This window comes from Salmo trutta, chromosome 38 (assembly GCF_901001165.1).
Source record: "Salmo trutta chromosome 38, fSalTru1.1, whole genome shotgun sequence".
Taxonomy (NCBI): Eukaryota; Metazoa; Chordata; class Actinopteri; order Salmoniformes; family Salmonidae; genus Salmo; species Salmo trutta.
In genome coordinates, this window is record NC_042994.1 from 26,459,705 (window position 1) to 26,480,114 (window position 20,410).

The window sequence follows — 20,410 nt, forward strand, 5'->3', positions numbered from 1 at the left end:
CTTACCGTGAAATGCTTACTTACAGCAATTAACCAACAATGCAGTTAAGAAAATATAGTAAAAAAAATATTTACAAAATAAACTAAAGTAAAAAATGAAATACACAGAAAAAATTCATAAAAACAATGAAAAATATTTGCTCTGACAGTACATTTATTAGCTCTGGGATGCTGGCCTTTTAGGCTGAGTTCCTCTGTCCAGTGTCTGTGTTCTTTTGCCAATCTTAATCTTTTATTTTTATTGGCCAGTCTGAGATATGGCTTTTTCTTTGCAACTCTGGCTAGATGGCCAGCATCCCGGAGTCGCCTTTTCACTGTTGACTTTGAGACTGGTGTTTTGTGGGTACTATTTAATGAAACTGCCAATTGAGGACTTGTGAGGCAAACCACACACAAAGTGAAAAACATGTTTAATTTACAATTAGAGGATTTAGAACACCCACAGTCCTCTACACCAGATTGTGCTCCTGATGCCAAGTCCCATAGCAGTCTCTTTTTGGTGTGAAGCAGAGGGTAACAGCACAAGTAGTGCAGGTGATGGGAGATTTCTTGTGGCACAGAATACAACGACGCCTCCCTGCTGTGCTCTTTTTGCCCCGAGGCACATTCAGGTCTGCAGTGATGTGTTTTGGCAGGTGAACAACTCTGGTGACAGGAGTAGAGGGGACAGATGTAGAGCGGACAGAAGGTGCTGCTGTGGACTTTGTGCCATAGTCGGCAAGCTCCTGGATGAGCAGCTCTCTGAAGGCTAGCTGTGTCATGGGGGTCTGTCCAGAGCTCTTAGCCATTTCCTTATGAAGGAGGAATGCATTCACCACAGCGATGTCAATGAAGTGATAGAACAATGTCCTGTACCATTTCCTTGTCTTGTGGAGAACATTGTTGTAGCCTATCAGAGCGTCTGACAGGTCCACACCTCCCATGCTCTTGTTGTAATCCTTTACAGCAGGAGGAATGGGGACATTTTTCTTGGTCCATGCCCCATTAGCGTCCTTCACACGCCTGACGACGTGATCGCCACTGTACGATTTGTGGATACTGGAGCACATGGCCACCTGTCTGGTATCCATCCACTTTACAAAGAGCAGGTCATCTTTACGAATCCATCGCATGGTACCCCTATCAGCCCTCTTAGGCATGTAATTTACTTTTGTTTTGGGAAAACCTACTCTGTTGGGACAAATGGTGCCACAAGACCATACATTCAGCTTCTTCAGGTCTGTAAACAGGGTAGGGCTTGTGTAAAAGTTGTCCACAAACAGTTTGTAGCCCGTCCCAAGCAATGGAAAATCCAATAATTCCATAACGGAATCATAACTAAGTCCCTTACCAGTGGCTGAGATGGATTTACCCTCATAAACAAAAAAATTCCAAGTGTAGGCACACACAGAATCGGCCAAAACAAACAGTTTGTAAGCCCATTTTGTCGGCGTGTTACACATATATTGTTTGAGGCCAATTCTAGCCTTTGAGGCTACCATCCTCTCATCTATGGACAGGTTCTGGTTGGGCTGAAAATGGGTCTTGCAGGCCTCTACCATGCTGGGGTAGAGAGGTTTGATTTTGCAGAGCCTATCAAAGCTTGATGTGCCTCTCTTCTTGTCATTGTCCTCATCAACTTGTGGGTCACTGATATGAAGCGCCCGCGAGATAGTTAGAAACTTGTTACAAGACATGACAGTGGTGGGGAAAGGCAGTTGGTAGAGTGTTGACGATCTCCAGTAGTCCTTCAGGTTTTTCAACTTCACAAGCTCCATGTAAATGACCAGTGAGATGTAACAGTATAGGTCTTGGATGGAAATGGGCTTCCATGCCTCTTTCTTGCCTGCTTGTTTCTGAGCCCCATACTTGTTGGTGTTAGACACCAGCGAATCCAGAACTGACAAGGAGAAAAACATCTGGAAAAGATGAAGGGGGCTGTACTTTGCAGTCATGTCCAGCTGAGGTCCTGGCTGCCTTTTAGGTTGAAATGATGGTGGAAGTGGCTCCACGTCATCCTCTAGCACAGTGTGCCAGCGGTCCTCTGCCTCGCTGGTAGTTACCGCTGGTTCACTGGCCCTCCTCCGCTTCTGGGCTGACCTCATCACACCTCTAGATGGCCAGGCCGGGGTGGGTGTGGAGCCAGAGACAGCAGCAGCAGGGGTCATACTGGAGGAACCAGTTCCTACGTTTGAATGAGTTGGGGATGGAGGACTGTGGTCTCTTTGGAGTGGCACCCAGAGGTCATCAGAGTCAGAGTCTCTACCACTATTGAGGATTAAAACACATTCAGTTAGATCTCAAGTTTACTGTTATTTTATTGAACCTTTATTTTAGTAGAGGTGAGCCCTGCATCAATACATTACGTGTGAGCTCTGCATCAATACATTACGGGTGAGCCCTGCATCAATACATCAAATACACATATCTATAAACATATATATTATATAGAGTATAAGGAACACAATCACTATAATGAAATATGTGGATCAATATGTCAGTGAAAAAGCCACAACATGTCATAGCCAACTAAACATACAATGTATTAGCATAGCCTATGTGTATACCTCAACAAGGTTGAACAAGGTACACCTGTTAATTGAAATGCATTCCGGGTGACTACCTCATGAAGCTGGTTGAGAGAATGCCAAGAGTGTGCAAAGCTCTCATCAAGGCAAAGGGTGGCTACTTTGAAGAATCTCAAATATGAAATCTATTTTGTTTAGCACTTTTTGTTTGGTTACTACATACTTCCATACGTGTTATTTCATCATTTTGATGTCTTCACAATTTTTCTACAATGTAGAAAATAGTACAAATACAGAAAAACCCTGGAATGAGTAGGTGTGTCCAAACTTTTGACTGGTACTCTGTGTGTATAGATATATATAAATCAAATGAAAATATCTGAAATGAATATGCGACCATTTAAACAACTGCATTAGCATGATAAGCAAAAACCTATTTTACTTACTGATCTAAAAGTGGATCCTTTCCTTCCAAAAACATTTCTTCTGCGCTGGAATCAAAACTGTGGTCACTCACAGATTCGTCATCCATTCCATCTGTGTCACTCTCCCGGTCAATTTCTGCAATAATATCATCAAAATGTGTATACTTGGATTTCCATTTAGTTTTTCCACTCTTAGTAGCCATGTTTAACTTTTTCAACTTTGAGAAAAGTTTGAAGAAGAGAACGAACCGCTGGGTAAGGTAAACTACCGTGCGTCCTGTTTCCTTTCACCAGAGAATGAACTCTGTTGCGCACAGCTCTAGCATGATGGCTGTTTGTCCTACAAACGGCGTTCACATACTGCTGGAAAGCCCAGCTCATTGGCTGTCTAGCTAGGTTTCAAAATGATAGGTTGGTCATTGGACCAAGACACTGTCAATCAAGTGAACACTGCTCGTGTCATTGGTGCGTAATGATGGCTGACCTTCATGAGATAATTGATGTGTTGTGTAGCCAATACGTAGAATGATGAAACAAGTTTGGTTGCCTTCTTGAGTGTCTGAGGATTGCACAGGAAGCTAACTTGACCGGGTTAAACAACGTTTTGCTGATTAGATTTCATAAATTGTTTTGTTGCAAGTTCAAAGAGTTGGAATTCATACAAAATGCTGTATACAACATGGAACGGTTAGGACATACCGTGAATTCCAACTATAAGCCGCAACTTTTTTTGACGCGGCTAATATATGGATTTTTCCCGCTTTACATTTTTTTTTCTCCAAAAAAACACATTCTGTGACGTGTCCAGTTTTTTGGCGGCATGAAGCTTTCATTAGACCAATGAAATTGCCAAACGGGTTACAGTCAAACAACTTTTTTGTTTACTGTTAATCGAGCGCTCTCAAACTTCCCATCATTCTGATTACGGTAGTCATTTTGTCACCCTCATCATGGCAAAGACACGGAGAAATGCATATGATGCAGCTTTCAAGTTGAAGGCGATTGATCTGGCTGTTGGAAAAGGAAATAGAGCTGCTGCACGGGAGCTTGGTCTTAATGAGTCGATGATAAGACGTTGGAAACAGCAGCGTGAGGAATTGACTCAGTGCAAAAAGACAACTAAAGCTTACTGCTAATTTTTTATTTTTTGTTACAAGCCGTGTTTCGTTAAAGCCTATTTATTTTTGTTACAAGCCGTGTTTCGTTAAAGCCTATTTATTTTTGTTACAAGCCGTGTTTCGTTAAAGCCTATTTATTTTTGTTACAAGCCGTGTTTCGTTAAAGCCTATTTATTTTTGTTACAAGCCGTGTTTCGTTAAAGCCTGTGTAAAGTTCATTTGTTTCAATGTACCGGTAGGCACCTGCGGCTTAGACATGTGCGGCTTATTTATGTTAAAAAAAACGTTTTAATTCAGTGGGTGCGGCTTATATTCAGGTGCGCTTAATAGTCCGGATATTACGGTAAAAATGGATTTTATCAAACAAAACAAGTCAGAGCAAGATTAATGAATGTAAGTACATTATTTACCGTCAGAGCAGCAACTGTCCAGATTTCGAGACACTGATCCTGTAGAAGTAAAAAATGCCACATCAATCAACCAACCAATCTGCAGTTCAAACAATAACAAAACTGTCATTCCACCACTGTTTTGGCAATAAGATGGATGGGGCTGGAGAAATGTAACTACTCTCAAATTCATAGACAACCTATGGATGCAAGGACTGACCATCCATGATATCAACATTATAGTTTTAACCATGTTGAGGCTATACAGTGTTGGTTTACATTTATATTGTTTCTAAACATTGGACAAAACAAATGTTTATTTGGGGTTCTGAAGGGGTACGACAGTTTAACTAAGCTCATGAGACGTGTTATAGACATGTGTTATATTTAAGCAATAAGGTACGAGGGGGTGTGGTATATTGCCAATATACCACGGCTAAGGGCTATTCTTAGGCACGACGCATCGCGAACAAAGCCCTTAGCCGTGGTATAGTGGCCATTTACTACAAACACCCGAGGTGCCTTATTGCTATTATAAACTGGTTACCAACATAATTAGACCAGTAAAAATAAATGTTTTGCCATACCCGTATGGTATACAGTCTGATATGCCATGGCTATCAGCATTCAGGGCTGGAACCACACAGTTTATAATCTTCAAGAATCAATGGTTATATAGAAATCATTTAAAAGTCAAAATATGGATGTAGCAACAGCTGATTTCCCCTTTAACACCAAACATCAGTTCAACAACTGCAGAGTTTGTGCCTCTGTATTTAAGACAGTACTTACTAGTGTTAATCAGGGAACGGTTTCTCAAAACCATCTTACGGCTAAGTTCACCGTTTAAAAAAGCCACATCAATCAACCAACCAACCTGCAGTTCAAACAACAACAAAGCTGTAATTCCACCACTGTTTAGGTAATAAGATGATGGATGGGGCTGGAGAAATGTAACTACTCTCAAATTCATAGACAGACCTATGGATACAAGGACTGACCATCCATGATATCAACATTACAGTTTTAACCATGTTGAGGCTATACAGTGTTGATTTACATTGTTTCTAAACATTGGAGTAAAAAAAGCTTATTTGGGGTTCTGATGGGGTACAACAGTTGAACTAAGCTCATGAGGCATGTGTTATATTCTTCAAGAATCAATGGCTATAAATAAATAGTCTGACTATGGATGTAGCAACTGCAGATTTCCCCTTTAACACATATCAGTTCAACAACTGCAGATTTTCCCTTTAACACCACACATCAGTTCAACAACTGCAGAGTTTGTGCCTCTGTATTTAAGACAGTACTTACTAGTGTTAATCTGGGAACGGTTTCTCAAAACCATCTTACGGCTAAGTTCATCATTAGAACCATTGGACGCCTTAAGATGCGTTTGGGAAACCGGGCTCAGATATCCAGTTTCCTCCTCCTCCTCCTTTTTCGATGTAACAATCATCTCCCCCTCCTCCTCTTTCATTCCAAAAACAGTATCTTCCTCTTTCACTCTGAACGCGTCTTCTTCTTTCACTGAAATGTCTTTCTCTTCTTCTTCCACGATAACAGCCTCAACCTCTACTTGTTTTTGTATAGTGACATCCTCTTCTTCCTTCTCCTCTTTTACGGCAATGTTCAGCCACAGACCCTCTTTCTCCGTCCAGCAGACCTCTTCTTTAGCAGGAGGAGAGTAGCTTAGTGAGCTCATGGTCGGAGATGTTAGCTAGCTAGGCTAATGCTAACTTAACCAGCCTGCTAGCTGAATAATAACAACAACACCGTAAATATGAAATTAAAACGGATAACTAACTAGACGACAGAAGTGGGTTTAAAACACAGTGGATAATATACACGAAAGCGTCTAATTTGTTCGGCTATTTTATCTAGCAAGCTACCGAGATGTCTTACTAACTGTTGCTGTTGTTGAAAGAAGCGTTCCGTCCACTACATTACACGTCACACTAGCAGCGTTACCTTAAACCTTCACACATCTGCTGACTGGAGTGGGTAACGCAGTTGAGTAAAATGTATATTTTATTTTCAGTTAAAGGGTAGGAAGCATGAGTTTTTACTCACCAGTGTAACAACACAGTGTGGTTAAAGACTTAGTAACGGAGTTGTAGTCACGATCTGGTTACCTATAAGTACAAACAGTTATGTTTTTGCGTTATTACCTATTTATTAACTTATTTCCGTCTATCTTCTAAACTACCCACAAAGCAATATTTCGCAACGTCATATTATTTTATTTCTTTTTAATTTCACCTTTATTTAACCAGGTAGGCCAGTTGAGAACAAGTTCTCATTTACAACTGCGACCTGGCCAAGATAAAGCAAAGCATTGCGACAAAAACAACAACACAGAGGTACACATGGGATAAACAAACCTACAGTCAATAACACAATAGAAAAATCTATGTACAGTGTGTGCAAATGTAGTAAGATTAGGGAGGTAAGGCAATAAATAGGCAATAGAGGCAAAATAATTACAATTTAGCATAAACACTGGAGTGATAGATGTGCAGATGATGATATGCATGTAGAGACACGGGTGCAAAAGAGCCAAAAAATAAATAACAATATGGGATGAGGTAGTTGGGTGGGCTATTTACAGATGGGCTGTGTACAGGTGCAGTGATTGGTAAGCTGCTCTGACAACTGATGCTTACAGTTAGAGAGGGAGATATAAGTCTCCAGCTTCAGTGATTTTTGCAATTCGTTCCAGTCATTGGCAGCAGAGAACTGGAAGGAAAGGCGGCATTTGGGGATGACCAGTGAAATATACCTGCTGGAGCGCGTGCTGCTATGGTGACCAGTGAGATATACCTGCTGGAGCGCGTGCTACAGGTGGGTGTTGCTATGGTGACCAGTGAGCTGAGATAAGGCGGGGCTTTACCTAGTATAGACTTATAGATAACCTGGAGCCAGTGGGTTTGGTAACGAATATGTAGTGAGGGCCAGCCAACGAGAGCATACAGGTCGCAGTGGTGGGTAGTATATGGGGCTTTGGTGACAAAACGAATGGCACTGTGATAGACTACATCCACTTTGCTGAGTAGAGTGTTGGAGGCTATTTTGTAAATGACATCGTTCGAAGTCAAGGATCGGTAGGATAGTCAGTTTTACGAGGGTATGTTTGGCAGCACGAGTGAAGGAGGCTTTGTTGCGAAATAGGAAGCCGATTCTAGATTTAATTTTGGATTGGAGATGCTTAATGTGAGTCTGGAAGGAGAGTTGACAGTCTAACCAGACACCTAGGTATTTGTAGTTGTCCACATATTCTAAGTCAGAACCGTCCAGAGTAGTGATGCTAGTCGGGCAGGCGGGTGTGGGCAGCAATCGGTTGAAGAGCAAGCATTTAGTTTTACGAGCATTTAAAAGCAGTTGGAGGCCACGGATGGAGTGTTGTATGGCATTGAAGCTCGTTTGGAGGTTTGTTAACACAGTGTCCAAAGAAGGGTCAGATGTATACAGAACGGTGTCATCTGCGTAGAGGTGGGATCAGAGAATCACCAGCAGCAAGAGCGACATTATTGATATATACAGAGAAAAGAGTCGGCCCGAGAATTGAACCCTGTGGCACCCCCATAGAGACTGCCAGAGGTCCGGACAACAGGCCCTCCGATTTGACACACTTAACTCTATCTGAGAAGTAGTTGGTGAAACAGGGGAGGCAGTCATTTGAGAAACCAAAGCTATTGAGTCTGCCGATAAGAATGCAGTGATTGACAGAGTCGAAAGCCTTGGCCAGGTATATGAAGACGGCTGCACAGTACTGTCTTTTATCGATGGCTCTTATGATATCGTTTAGGACCTTGAGCATGGCTGAGCTGCACCCATGACCAGCTCTGAAACCAGATTGCATAGTGGAGAAGGTACAGTGGGATTCGACATGGTCGGTGATCTGTTTGTTAACTTGGCTTTTGAAGATTTTAGAAAGGCAGGGCAGGATGGATATAGGTCTATAACAGTTTGGGTCTAGAGTGTCTCCCCCTTTGAAGAGGGGGATGACCGCTGCAGCTTTCCAATCTTTGGGGATCTCAGACAATACAAAAAAGAGGTTGAACAAGCTAGTAATAGGGGTTGCAACCATTTCGGCTGATAATTTTAGAAAGAGAGGGTCCAGATTGTCTAGCCCAGCTGATTTGTAGGGATCCAGATTTTGCAGCTCTTTCAGAACATCAGCTGTCTGGATTTGGGTGAAGGAGAAGCGGGAGGGGGCTTGCGCAAGTTGCTGCAGGGGGTGCAGAGCTGTTGGCCGGGGTAGGGTAGCCAGGTGGAAAGCATTGCCAGCCATAGAAAAATGCTAATTGAATTCTCAATTATCGTAGATTTATCGGTGGTGACAGCCTCAGTGCAGTGGGCAGCTGGGAGGAGGTGCTTTTATTCTCCATGGACTTTAGAGTGTCCCAGAACCTATTGGAGTTTATGCTACAGGATGCAAATGTCTGTTTGAAAAAGCTAGCCTTAGCTTTCCTAACTGACTGTGTCTATTGGTTCCTGACTTCTCTGAAAACATGCAAATCGCGGGGGCTATTCGATGCTAATGTAGTACTCCACAGGATGTTTTTGTGCTGGTCGAGGGCAGTCAGGTCTGGGGTGAACCATCTGTTCTTAGTTCTACATGTTTTGAATGGGGCATACTTATTTAAGATGGTGAGGAAAGCACTTTTAAAGAGCAACCAGGCATCCTCTACTGACAGGATGAGGTCAATATCCTTCCAGGATACGCAGGAATATTGATCTACTCTGTACTACCAAGTTCGTATGCTTCATGTTGGCTTGCAATTACAGTTGAAGTCTATAGTTTTGGCAAGTCGGTTAGGACATCTACTTTGTGCATGACACTTGTAATTTTTCCAAACACTTGTTTAAAGACAGATTATTTCACTTATAATTCACTGTATCACAATTCCAGTGGGTCAGAAGTTTACATACACTAAGTTGACTGTACCTTTAAACAGCTTGGAAAATTCCAGAAAATGATGTCATGGCTTTAAAAGCTTCTGATAGGTTAATTGACATAATTTGAGTCAATTGGAGGTGTGCTTGTGGATGTATTTCAAGGCCTACCTTCAAACTCAGTGCCTCTTTGCTTGACATCATGGGAAAATCAAAAGAAATCAGCCAAGAAAAAATTGTAAACCTCCACAAGTCTGATTCATCCTTGGGAGCAATTTCCAAATGCCTGAAGTTCATGTTCATCTGTACAAACAATAGTACGCAAGTGTAAACATCATGGGACCACGCAGCCGTCATACCGCTCAGGAAGGAGATGTGTTCTGTCTCCTAGAGATGAATGTACTTTGGTGCAAAAAGTGCAAATCAATCCAAGAACAACAGCAAAGGACCGTATGAAGATGCTGGAGGAAACAGGTACAAAAGTATCTATATCCACAGTAAAACGAGTCCTATATCGTCATAACCTGAAAGGCTACTCAGCAAGGAAGAAGCCACTGCTCCAAAACCGCCATAAAAAAGCCAGACTACATTTTGCAACTGCACATGGGGACAAAGATCGTACTTTTTGGAGAAATGTCCTCTGGTCTGATGAAACAAAAATAGAACAGTTTGGCCATAATGACCACCCTTATGTTTGGAGGAAAAAGGGGGAGGCTTGCAAGCCGAAGAACACCATCCCAACCGTGAAGCATGGGGGTGGCAGCATCATGTTGTGGGGGTGCTTTGCTGCAGGAGGGACTGGTGCACTTCACAAAATAGATGGCATCATGAGGTAGGAAGATTATGTGGATATATTGAAGCAACATCTCAAGACATCAGTAAGGAAGTTAAAGCTTGGTCACAAGTGGGTCTTCCAAATGGACAATGACCCCAAGCATACTTCCAAAGTTGTGGCAAAATGGCCTAAAGACAACAAAGTCAAGGTATTGGATTGGCCATCACAAAGCCCTGACCTCAATCCCATAGGAAATTTGTGGGCAGAACTGAAAAAGCATGTGCGAGCAAGGAGGTCTACAAACCTGACTCAGTTACACCAGCTCTGTCAGGAGGAATGGGCCAAAATTCACCCAACTTATTGTGGGAAGCTTGTGGAAGGCTACCCGAAATGTTTGACCCAAGTTAAACTATTTAAAGGCAATGCTACCAAATACTAATTGATTGTATGTAAACTTCTGACCCACTGGGAATGTGATGAAAGAAATAAAAGCTGAAATAAATCATTCTCTCTACTATTATTCTAACATTTCACATTCTTAAAATAAAGTGGTGATCCTAACTGACCTAAGACAGGGAATTTTTACTACGATTAAATGTCAGGAATTGTGAAAAACGGAGTTTAAATGTATTTGGCTAAGGTGTATGTAAACTTCCAACTACATCTGTATAATATTGAGAAAGTTCCAGTGAAACTCTCTGCTTTATATCAGCAGGTTTTCTTTTCGTGCTCCTTCATTTATAAGCATCATTTTTCTCCACACATATATTATATATGGAATAATCGGGACATATTATATAAAAATACTTCTTGGTTTTTAGAATATTGTTTCCTAAATAATATCCTATTGGTGAGCCAACTGGTAAATAATATCCTATTGGTGAGCCAACTGGTAAATAATATCCTATTGGTGAGCCAACTGGTAAATAATATCCTATTGGTGAGCCAACTGGTAAATAATATCCTATTGGTGAGCCAACTGGTAAATGCAGAGGGTCTTTTACTCAGTTATAAGGAATTCTTATCACTTTACAAAGTCCCTGTAACACCTAAAAATGTTGCCATTGTTTTAGCTGCCATTCACTCAGGTGTTGTTTTATTATTCAGGAACGTGTCAAGACCTGACCCTCAGAACATACCTACGATTACCCCTGTTGACTCATCAGTAGGAAAGATTTGTTTTTCTTTTAGTCCATTCAACAACAATAGATCTATACATGCCTTGTTTCAACAGGATGTTGTGTCTATTCCTTATGTCATGTTGGTCGATTCAACAACAATAGAGCTATACGAGTCGTGTTTCAACAGGATGTTGTGTCTATGCCTTGTCATGTCTTATTGGAATGGTTTTATTTATTGATAATCTCTGATTTATGGATAATCTCTGTTGTAAAAAAGTTTGGATGTTGCTATACACATATCTACTTAGTAACAAAATGAAGGAAGTTTCTTTTAAAATTATTCATAAATATTATCCTGCCAACCACTTTATGAAGTTTAAAAAAAACATAAATTCAAATTGTACCTTTTGTAATGACCACCCAGAAACAGTGTTGCATCTTTTTTTGCCTTGTATTCATGTAAGGAATCTGTGGGAAGACATCAGTAGATTTATAATTGAACACATTTATGACGGTTGTACACTATTGTAGAGAGACGTACTGCTTGAATTCTTTACTTACGATAGAAATAAGTAGAACATTTTATGTAATTAATTAAATTTTTATTTTGGCCAAATGTCATATTGACAAACGTAAATTTACAAACAAAACACCACATTTTATTACCTTACAAAAAGAAATTGAACTATATTTTAAGACAATTAAATACTCTGCCAACAAAAAAAGCTGTTAGAATTATAACTGTGTGTGTGTTCCTTAAAAGGTCCTTGTGGTATGTGATATTATACCCCCTAGCCCCTCCCCCCAGCCCCGCCCCTGTTAGAATTATAACTGTGTGTTTGTCCCTTAAAAGGATCTGACCCTTTTTTTTCAATTTTCGCCTAAAATTAATGTAGGAGAATATAACACATTAGATCTGGTAAAAGATAATACAAAAAAATATATAATAATAATATTATTACGTTTTTTTAAATATTATTTTTGTACCATCGTCTTTGAAAGGCAAGAGAAAGGCCATAATGCATTATTCCAGCCCACGCGCAATTTAGATTTTGGTCACTAGATGGCAGCAGTGTATGTGCAAAGTTTTAGACTGATCCAATGAACCATTGCATATCTGTTCAAAATGTTGCATCAAGACTGCCCAAATGTGCCTAATTGGTTTATTAATAAATTTTGAAATTCATAATTGTGCACTCTCCTCAAACAATGGCATGGTATTCTTTCACTGTAATAGCTACTGTAAATTTGACAGTGCAGTTAGATTAACAATAATTTAAGCTTTCTGCCCATATCAGATATGTCTATGTCCTGGGATTTTTGTTGATGTTGTTACTTGCAGTACAACCTCATGCGCGGGATCCGATCCCGTAAGGTCCTTATGTAATGTGATATTGTAACCCATAACCCCGCCCCCAGCCCCGCCCCTAGCCCAAATGTCCTTTGTATATTCATTATATATACTTGTGTTCCCCATGTACTTTTTGAATTGATTTGTTGTTAAGAATTTATAAAATATATATTTTATGTATAAATACAATTAATCATAGTGGGCAGAACAAGCGAGGAAGTGGGCAGAGCAAAGCGCTAGCAAGAGATCCTATTGATGTGTTTTAGAATTTATTTTGCATATTTTCGTTAAGGAACAAACGAAGAGGGCACAACAAAAGCTATTGCCAACACTGTTTTGTCTATTATTTGTCCTATGTAATATTATTCAGTACTGACAGAAGTGTTATTGCATTTGTTCAACAAGTAATTTTGCAGAAGTGGTTTAATTGTTGTATTGGTAAACATAGTATTTTGCATGCACACGCTACCACAGCATTTTCCATAGTGGCCTTTATTAAGGTGTTTTATTGTGCTGCCACGGGCGAGCTTCTAGAGTTATCCCAGAGTCATCCCAGAGTCATCCCAGAGTCATTCTAGAGTCATCCCAGAGTCATCCCAGAGTCATCCTAGAGTCATCCTAGAGTCATTCTAGAGTCATCCCAGAGTCATCCCAGAGTCATCCTAGAGTCATTCTAGAGTCATTCCAGAGTCATTCTAGAGTCATCCCAGAGTCATCCTAGAGTCATTCTAGAGTCATTCCAGAGTCATCCTAGAGTCATTCTAGAGTCATCCTAGAGTCATTCTAGAGTCATCCCAGAGTCATTCTAGAGTCATCCCAGAGTCATCCCAGAGTCATTCTAGAGTCATCCCAGAGTCATCCCAGAGTCATCCCAGAGTCATTCTACAGTCATCCCAGAGTCATTCTAGAGTCATCCCAGAGTCATCCCAGAGTCATTCTCGAGTCATCCCAGAGTCATTCTAGAGTCATTCTAGAGTCATCCCAGAGTCATTCTAGAGTCATCCCAGAGTCATTCTAGAATCATCCCAGTCATCCCAGACAGTTCTTGGAGTCATTTATGACCCTGTGGCGCCAGGGCAGATCTGATAAGGTCTCAGCCTGGCAGATTCTCACACAAAGCTGGAGAGTGTGTGTGCCATAAATCTTGACCCTTTGTCAATCCAAGTAATTTGTTTCTCTCTCTCTCCAAGAGGTGAATGTTTAAGTTTATGTTTATATTGATACTATAGCCCTTTATAGATATTTTATAAGTGTAATGACATTAGCCATTTATAAAATGTACATGTATTTATATTTTATAGTTATAACCCTTAACTAATACTGTTTACATGTGTTCACATCTATGTATTATAGAACTACAACAAAATGATTCCAAGTCATTCAGATGACCAAAATCATATCAACATCTTCAAATGGAAACAGCTGTGTCTGTGTGTGTGTGGTGACTATCAAGAGTACCGTGATGGGCCTCAACATCATGTTCTAACCGGACAGCACTATAAAGGACAGAACCAAACCAATCATTTATAAATATATAGCGGGTGAGGGCATTCCCAGCCGACCGCTCAGACGGGTGAGGGCATTCCCAGCCAACCGCTCAGACGGGTGAGGGCATTCCCAGCCGACCGCTCAGACGGGTGAGGGCATTCCCAGCCGACCGCTCAGATGGGTGAGGGCATTCCCAGCCGACCGCTCAGACGGGCGAGGGCATTCCCAGCCGACCGCTCAGACGGGTGAGGGCATTCCCAGCCGACCGCTCAGACGGGCGAGGGCATTCACAGCCGACCGCTCAGACGGGCGCGGGCATTCACAGCCGACCGCTCAGATGGGTGAGGGCATTCCCAGCCGACCGCTCAGACGGGCGCGGGCATTCACAGCCGACCGCTCAGACGGGAGAGGGCATTCCCAGCCGACCGCTCAGATGGGAGAGGGCATTCCCAGCCGACCGCTCAGATGGGCGAGGGCATTCCCAGCCGACCGCTCAGACGGGCGAGGGCATTCACAGCCGACCGCTCAGACGGGTGAGGGCATTCCCAGCCAACCGTTTTTACGTGGTCCTTCTAGCCGGATATAGTGACCAACAGTTTTTTACATGGTCTGTAATTTCTCAGGATTTAGCGAACAATAGTTTTTACAGGTAGGCTTCCCAGCTGGCACCAGGGATAGGGCAGAACTCAGTTGAGTGAAGGAACGATAAGCGTCTAGTTGCGTCAAGTGGGCCAAATTGCCAACAGCCTGGCAGATGTTGGGGAAATGTTATACTTGAGATTAATATTTTAGATGGGAAGGGATGGGAGACGTTTTCATGTCCCCAGAAACATATTTTGTCCAGAATTCTGCTCGGTAGGTGTCCCAGTCCATACCAATTGAGAAATCTCCTTGGCGGTTATTGAAATCTTGAAGAAGTCGCAGAGAGATGATGCGTCACTGTTCCAGCTGTTTTTCTTCACTCCGGCGTCGATATTTCAGACTTAGTTTTGACTAAATTGAGTTTTATAACATTGACTGTGTGTTCACAGAATTTGGTCAGACACTCCTATCCTTAAGGAGACCCCTGCCAGACACTCCTATCCTTAAGGAGCCCCCTGCCAGACACTCCTATCCTTAGAGAGCCCCCTGTCAGACACTCCTATCCTTAAGGAGCCCCCTGTCAGACACTCCTATCCTTAGAGAGACCCCTGTCAGACACTCCTATCCTTAGAGAGCCCCCTGTCAGACACTCCTATCCTTAGGGAGACCCCTGTCAGACACTCCTATCCTTAGGGAGCCCCCTGTCAGACACTCCTATCCTTAGAGAGCCCCCTGTCAGACACTCCTATCCTTAAGGACCCCCTGCCAGACACTCCTATCCTTAGGGAGACCCCTGCCAGACACGCCTATCCTTAGGGAGCCCCCTGCCAGACACTCCTGTCCTTAGGGAGCCTCCTGTCAGACACTGACCCACTTCCTCTCCTTAGAAAGCCCCCTGTCAGACACTCCTATCCTTAGGGAGCCCCTGTCAGACACTCCTATCCTTAGGGAGCCTCCTGTCAGACACTGACCCACTACTATCCTTAGAAAGCCCCCTACCAGACAGTACTATCCTTAAGGAGCCCCCTGCCAGACACGCCTATCCTTAGGGAGCCCCCTGTCAGACACTCCTATCCTTAGGGAGACCCCTGCCAGACACTCCTATCTTTAGGGAGCCCCCTGCCAGACACTCCTATCCTTAGGGAGCCTCCTGTCAGACACTGACCCACTACTATCCTTAGAGAGCCCCCTGTCAGACACGCCTATACTTAGGGAGCCCCCTGTCAGACACTCCTATCCTTAGGGAGACCCCTGTCAGACACTCCTATCCTTAGGGAGCCCCCGCCAGACACTCCTATCCTTAGGGAGACCCCTGCCAGACACTCCTATCTTTAGGGAGCCCCCTACCAGACACTACTATCCTTAGGGAGACCCCTGCCAGACACTCCTATCTTTAGGGAGCCCCCTACCAGACACTCCTATCCTTAGGGAGCCTCCTGTCAGACACTGACCCACTCCTATCCTTAGGGAGCCCCCTGTCAGACACTCCTATCCTTAGGGAGCCCCTGTCAGACACTGACCCACTCCTATCCTTAGGGAGACCCCTGTCAGACACTCCTATCCTTAGGAAGACCCCTGTCAGACACTCCTATCCTTAGGGAGCCCCCGCCAGACACTTCTATCCTTAGGGAGCCCCCTGTCAGACACTGACCCACTCCAATCCTTAGGGAGACCCCTGCCAGACACTCCTATCCTTAGGGAGACCCCTGCCAGACACTCCTATCCTTAAGGAGCCCCCTGCCAAACACTCCTATCCTTAGAGAGCCCCCTGCCAGACACTCCTATCCTTAGAGAGCCCCCTGTCAGACACTCCTATCCTTAGGAAGACCCCTGTCAGACACTCCTGTCCTTAGGGAGACCCCTGTTAGACACTCCTATCCTTAGGGAGCCCCCTGCCAGACACTCCTATCCTTAGGGATACCCCTGCCAGACACTCCTATCCTTAAGGAGCCCCCTGCCAAACACTCCTATCCTTAGAGAGCCCCCTGCCAGACACTACTATCCTTAGAGAGCCCCCTGTCAGACACTCCTATGCTTAGGAAGACCCCTGTCAGACACTCCTATCCTTAGGGAGACCCCTGTCAGACACTCCTATCCTTAGGGAGCCCCCTGCCAGACACTCCTATCCTTAGGGAGCCCCCTGCCAGACACTGACCCACTACTATCCTTAGAGAGCCCCCTGTCAGACACTCCTATACTTAGGAAGACCCCTGTCAGACACTCCTATCCTTAGGGAGCCTCCTGTCAGACACTGACCCACTCCTATCCTTAGGGAAACCCCTGTCAGACACTCCTATCCTTAGGGAGCCCCCTGTCAGACACTGACCCACTACTATCCTTAGAGAGCCCCCTGTCAGACACTCCTATCCTTAGGAAGACCCCTGTCAGACACTCCTATCCTTAGGGAGACCCCTGTCAGACACTCCTATCCTTAGGGAGCCCCCTGCCAGACACTTCTATCCTTAGGGAGCCCCCTGTCAGACACTGACCCACTCCAATCCTTAGGGAGACTCCTGCCAGACACTCCTATCCTTAGGGAGACCCCTGCCAGACACTCCTATCTTTAAGGAGCCCCCTGCCAAACACTCCTATCCTTAGAGAGCCCCCTGCCAGACACTCCTATCCTTAGAGAGCCCCCTGCCAGACACTCCTATCCTTAGGGAGACCCCTGCCAGACACTCCTATCCTTAAGGAGCCCCCTGCCAAACACTCCTATCCTTAGAGAGCCCCCTCCCAGACACTCCTATCCTTAGAGAGCCCCCTGTCAGACACTCCTATGCTTAGGAAGACCCCTGTCAGACACTCCTATCCTTAGGGAGACCCCTGTCAGACACTCCTATCCTTAGGGAGCCCCCTGCCAGACACTCCTATCCTTAGGGAGCCCCCTGCCAGACGCTGACCCACTCCTATCCTTAGGGAAACCCCTGTCAGACACTCCTATCCTTAGGGAGCCCCCTGTCAGACACTCCTATCCTTAATGACCACTCCTATCCTCAGGGAGCCCCCTGACAGACACTCCTATCCTTAGGGAGCCCCCTGTCAGACACTGACCCACTACTATCCTAAGAGAGCCCCCTGTCAGACACTGACCCACTACTATCCTTAGAGAGCCCCCTGTCAGACACTCCTATCCTTAGGGAGACCTCTGTCAGACACTCCTATCCTTAGGGAGCCCCCGCCAGACACTCATATCCTTAGGAAGCCCCCTGTCAGACACTGACCCACTCCTATCCTTAGGGAGACCCCTGCCAGACACTCCTATCCTTAGGGAGACCCCTGCCAGACACTTCTATCCTTAGAGAGCCCCCTGCCAGACACTGACCCACTCCTATCCTTAGGGAGCCCCCTGTCAGACACTCCTATCCTTAGGGAGCCCCCTGTCAGACACTGACCCACTCCTATCCTTAGGGAAACCCCTGTCAGACACTCCTATCCTTAGGGAGCCCCTGTCAGACACTCCTATCCTCAGGGAGCCCCCTGTCAGACACTCCTATCCTTAGGGAGCCCCCTGTCAGACACTGACCCACTACTATCCTAAGAGAGCCCCCTGTCAGACACTGACCCACTACTATCCTTAGAGAGCCCCCTGTCAGACACTCCTATCCTTAGGGAGACCCCTGTCAGACACTCCTATCCTTAGGGAGCCCCCGCCAGACACTCATATCCTTAGGAAGCCCCCTGTCAGACACTGACCCACTCCTATCCTTAGGGAGACCCCTGCCAGACACTCCTATCCTTCAGGAGCCCCCTGCCAGACACTCCTATCCTTAGAGAGCCCCCTGTCAGACACTCCTATACTTAGAGAGCCCCCTGTCAGACACTCCTATCCTTAGGAAGACCCCTGTCAGACACTCCTATCCTTAGGGAGACCCCTGTCAGACACTCCTATCCTTAGGGAGCCCCCTGCCAGACACTCCTATCCTTAGGGAGACCCCTGTCAGACACTCCTATCCTTAGAGAGCCCCCTGTCAGACACTCCTATCCTTAGGAAGACACCTGTCAGACACTCCTATCCTTAGGGAGACCCCTGTCAGACACTCCTATCCTTAGGAAGACACCTGTCAGACACTCCTATCCTTAGGGAGACCCCTGTCAGACACTCCTATCCTTAGGGAGACCCCTGTCAGACACTCCTATCCTTAGGGAGCCCCCTGCCAGACACTCCTATCCTTAGGGAGCCCCTGTCAGACACTCCTATCCTTAGGGAGACCCCTGTCAGACACTACTATCCTTAGGGAGCCTCCTGTCAGACACTGACCCACTCCTATCCTTAGGGAGACCCGTGCCAAACACTCCTATCCTTAAGGAGCCCCCTGTCAGACACTCCTATCCTTAGGGAGACCCCTGTCAGACACTCCTATCCTTAGGGAGACCCCTGTCAGACACTCCTATCCTTAGGGAGCCCCCTGTCAGACACTCCTATCCTTAGAGAGCCCCCTGTCAGACACTGACCCACTACTATCCTTAGGGAGACCCCTGCCAGACACTCCTATCCTTAGGGAGCCTCCTGTCAGACACTGACCCACTCCTATCTTTAGGGAGACCCCTGCCAGACACTCCTATCCTTAGGGAGACCCCTGCCAGACACTCCTATCCTTAGGGAGGCTCCTGTCAGACACTGACCCACTCCTATCCTTAGGGAGACCCCTGTCAGACACTCCTATCCTTAGAGAGACCCCTGTCAGACACTCCTATCCTTAGGGAGCCCCCTGTCAGACACTCCTATCCTTAGGGAGCCCCCTGTCAGACACTCCTATCCTTAGGGAGACCCCTGCCAGACACGCCTATCCTTAATGACCACTCCCATCCTTAGGGAGACCCCTGCCAGACACTCCTATCCTTAGGGAGGCTCCTGTCAGACACTGACCCACTACTATCCTTAGGGAGCCCCCTGCCAGACACTCCTATCCTTAGGGAGCCCCTTGTCAGACACTCCTATCCTTAATGACCACTCCCATCCTTAGGGAGACCCCTGCCAGACACTCCTATCCTTAGAGAGCCCCCTGCCAGACACTCCTATCCTTAGAGAGCCCCCTGTCAGACACTCCTATCCTTAGGGAGACCCCTGCCAGACACTCCTATCCTTAGGGAGCCCCCTGCCAGACACGCCTATCCTTAGAGAGCCCCCTGCCAGACACTCCTATCCTTAGAGAGCCCCCTGTCAGACACTCCTATCCTTAGAGAGACCCCTGTCAGACACTCCTATCCTTAGGAAGACACCTGTCAGACACTCCTATCCTTAGGGAGACCCCTGTCAGACACTCCTGTCCTTAGGAAGACACCTGTCAGACACTCCTATCCTTAGGGAGACCCCTGTCAGACACTCCTATCCTTAGAGAGCCCCCTGTCAGACACTCCTATCCTTAGGGAGACCCCTGTCAGACACTCCTATCCTTAGGGAGACCCCTGCCAGATACTCCTATCCTTAGGGAGCCCCCTGTCAGACACTGACCCACTACTATCCTTAGAGAGCCCCCTGGCAGACACTCCTATCCTTAGGGAGCCCCCTGCCAGACACTCCTATCCTTAGGGAGCCCCTGTCAGACACTCCTATCCTTAGGGAGACCCCTGTCAGACACTACTATCCTTAGGGAGCCTCCTGTCAGACACTGACCCACTCCTATCCTTAGGGAGACCCGTGCCAAACACTCCTATCCTTAAGGAGCCCCCTGTCAGACACTCCTATCCTTAGGGAGCCTCCTGTCAGACACTGACCCACTCCTATCCTTAGGGAGACCCCTGCCAGACACTCC

The 20,410-nt window shown here is 45.3% G+C and overlaps 1 protein-coding gene across 1 annotated transcript; it reads right to left on the bottom strand.

Annotated features, from left to right (window-relative positions):
- Positions 1–334: 334 nt before the first annotated feature.
- On the bottom strand, positions 335–5,781 carry LOC115178484 (piggyBac transposable element-derived protein 4-like). Its single transcript, XM_029739696.1, has 4 exons — positions 5,756–5,781; positions 4,460–4,498; positions 2,953–3,067; positions 335–2,246 (listed from the first exon to the last, which is right to left on the bottom strand). The coding sequence occupies exons 3-4, from the start codon at positions 3,036–3,038 to the stop codon at positions 449–451; spliced, it is 1,884 nt and encodes a 627-aa protein (XP_029595556.1). The 5' UTR covers positions 3,039–3,067; positions 4,460–4,498; positions 5,756–5,781; the 3' UTR covers positions 335–448.
- Between the last annotated feature and the right edge of the window lie 14,629 nt (positions 5,782–20,410).

What these genes read in the sequence shown, in the direction of transcription:
- LOC115178484 (XM_029739696.1), bottom strand. Translation starts at nt 3,038, where the DNA reads ATGGATGACGAATCTGTGAGTGACCACAGTTTTGATTCCAGCGCAGAA. An exon ending in AAGGATCCACTTTTAGATCA is followed by an intron (nt 2,247 to 2,952) that starts GTAAGTAAAATA and finishes AATCCTCAATAG; the next exon opens with TGGTAGAGACTCTGACTCTG.